The sequence below is a fragment of the Cebus imitator genome, unplaced genomic scaffold (genome assembly GCF_001604975.1).
Source record: "Cebus imitator isolate Cc_AM_T3 unplaced genomic scaffold, Cebus_imitator-1.0 Scaffold24, whole genome shotgun sequence".
Taxonomy (NCBI): domain Eukaryota; kingdom Metazoa; phylum Chordata; class Mammalia; order Primates; family Cebidae; genus Cebus; species Cebus imitator.
The window spans coordinates 11416514-11419250 of NW_016107339.1; the positions used below are offsets into that span (position 1 = coordinate 11416514).

General features: G+C 43.5%; 1 protein-coding gene across 1 annotated transcript in view; it reads right to left on the minus strand.

Moving 5' to 3' along the window:
• The window catches only part of UHRF1BP1 (UHRF1 binding protein 1), an 85934-nt gene that overhangs the window by 3450 nt on the left and 79747 nt on the right, over positions 1–2737 (minus strand). The window contains exons 16-17 of the mRNA XM_017522268.2: positions 1990–2144; positions 1753–1903 (exon numbers count right to left, since the gene is read on the minus strand). Of these exons, the coding sequence (XP_017377757.1) occupies positions 1753–1903; positions 1990–2144 (306 nt within the window). The remainder of the gene's footprint in view (positions 1–1752; positions 1904–1989; positions 2145–2737) is intronic.

Below are 2737 nucleotides of genomic sequence, written 5' to 3' on the forward strand. Positions count from 1 at the left end.
AAAAAAAAAAAAAAAAGTGGTGTATGTATACAATAACATTATATAGTAATGAAAAATGAATGACTTATAGCTAACTCAACAACCTAGAAGAATTTAAAGAATATCACGTTACTTGAAAGAAGCAAATCATAAAAATGGTACAATCTATGATTCCATTTAGAAAAATGTGAAAAAAGCTAAATAATACAATAGAAACAGTGTACAAATTATAAAGTAAAGCAAGATAAAGATGAATACAAATTGAGGATAGTGATTATCTTTGATGGGTGAGGGACACAAGGAGGTTCAAGAGAGAGATTCCCAGAGACTTCAAAGGTAATGGTACTGTTCTATTTATCAAACTAGGTGGTGGGGCCGGGCATGGTGGCTTAGGGCTGTAATTCCAGCACTTTGGGAGGCTGAGGCAGGAGGATCGCTTGAGGCCAGTAGTTTAAGACCAGCCTGGTCAACATGATGAAACCCAGACTCTATTAAAAATACAAAAATTAGCCAGGTGTGGTGGTGCATGCCTGTATTCCCAGCTACATGGGAGGGCGAGGCAGAAGAACTGCTTGAACCCAGGAGGGTTCGTGTCACTGCACTCCAAACTGGGCAGCACAGCAAGACTGTGTCTCAAAAAAATATTTAAAAACAATAAAACGAACTAGGTAGTGGGTAAATGGGTTCATTGTATTGTTATTATTTTATGTCTTACATATAGTTTATAAGTATTCTTCAGTATCTACTCAATATTTTAATTTTCTTTAAGAGACAGGTTCTCACTCTTGCCCAGGCTAGAGTGCAATGGCGCAATTATAGCTTACTGTAGTCTCAAACTCCTAGACTCAAGTAATTCACCTACCTCAACCTCCCAAGCAGCTAGGACTATAGGTATACACCACCACGCCCAGCTAATTTTTTTGTATTTTAGTAGAGATGGGGTTTTACCATGTTGGCCAGGCTGGTTTCAAATTCCTGACCTCAAGTGATCCACCCTCCTTGGCCTCCCAAAGCATTAATATTACAGCCGTGAGCCGCCACACCCGGTCTGTATTTTTTGTAGAGATGAGGTCTTGCTATGTTGCACAGGCTAGTTTCCCACCTCAGCTTTCCAACATACTGGGATTACAGGCATAAACCACCATGCCCAGGCTCCTGGGTTCAAGCGATTCTCCTGCCTCAGCCTCCCAAGTAGCTGGGATTACAGGCGCACACCACCATGGCCAGCTAATTTTTCTATCTTTAGTAGAGATGGGGTTTCACCATGTTGGCCAGGCTGGTCTCGAACTCCTGACCTCAGGTGATCCCTCTGCCTCGGCATCCTAAAGTACTGAGATTACAGACATGAGCCACCATGCCTGGCCAATAATTTTTAAATAAAGTATGATTTTTAAATAAATATGATTTTTCCTATCATCTTTTATAAATGATAACTCACATCAAAGGACTGAATCTGAATGACAGAAGTTCCCTGATCAGATAGTTTTATATTAAGAGACACATAAATGAAGTGGACACTGTCCTCATGTTCAGGAGTACCTGGAAATGAAGACGGAGACGAGCACAATGAATGTAAAGCCAAGAAAGAGCTCTGGGAGGCCCCTTGCAAAAAAGGCTTCAGTGGAGGTTTTCCTCTCCCTAATGGCTGCTGGAGAAAACTTGGCACTAGCAGAGTGGCTGCCCTTAGAGCACAGTGACAAGTGCAAGTTAATCTACAGCTGTCCTAGACATAGACAGTCCTACAGTCTGTCGTAGAATGACCACCATCCTTACCTGGACACTGTCCACGCAGGAACTGCCAGAGTCCCACGGTGCCCAGCTGCTGGAGGGTCAGTTCCTCTGCTTGCAGGGCCACAGTCAGGTCCTCACCACGTACCTCAATCCCAAAAGACACCTCATTCACCTTCAGGACCAGAACTGAGACCTGTCAAAGAAGATTCTCTTAGTTTTAAGTCCCAAGTTCCCAGCCCAGAGCCTACCCTCTGCAGAGAAGAAAGTAGAGCAGCTGACCGGGTAAAAGACGAGGTCTTCTCCACTGGGTGAAACTGAACTGTTGGCTGCTGGTGACCCCTGGCCACAATTATTCACAAGAGGGCTCCCTTGAACACCAGCATTATCTGAGACATTTGAAAGAGATCCTGGTGGAACAGATTCTGGACCAGACTCTGCATGAGAAAGAGGGCAAACGAGTACAAAAGTCAAAATATTCTGTTCAAATCCAACCTCTACAAACAATGACAACTGTAAAAATAAAACAAAATATTTATGGCATTCATGAGACAACTAGAAATTTGAGGACTAACTAGCTATCTGATGAAATTAACGAATTGTTAATTTTTTAAAGTGTAATAATGACATCTGGTCCCATTTTTAAAAGTCTGTAAACAGAAGCAACCCAAGCGCCCTTCCATGGATGCAAGGATAAGCAATGTGATACATAAATATAATGGAACACTATTCAGCCTTAAAAAGGAAGGATACTGGCTGGGCGCTGGTGACTCACACCTGTAATCCCATCACTTTGGGAGGCCAAGGCAGGCGGATCACAAGGTCAGGAGATCAAGACCATCCTGGCTAACTCGGTGAAACCCCGCCTCTATTAAAAATACAAAAAATTAGCTGGACGTGGTGGCATGCGCCTGTAATCCCAGCTACTTGGGAGGCTAAGGCAGGAGAACTGAACCCAGGAGGTGGAGGTTGCAGTGAGCCAAGATCATGCCACTGCACTCCAGCCTGGGCAACAGAGCAAGACTCTGAC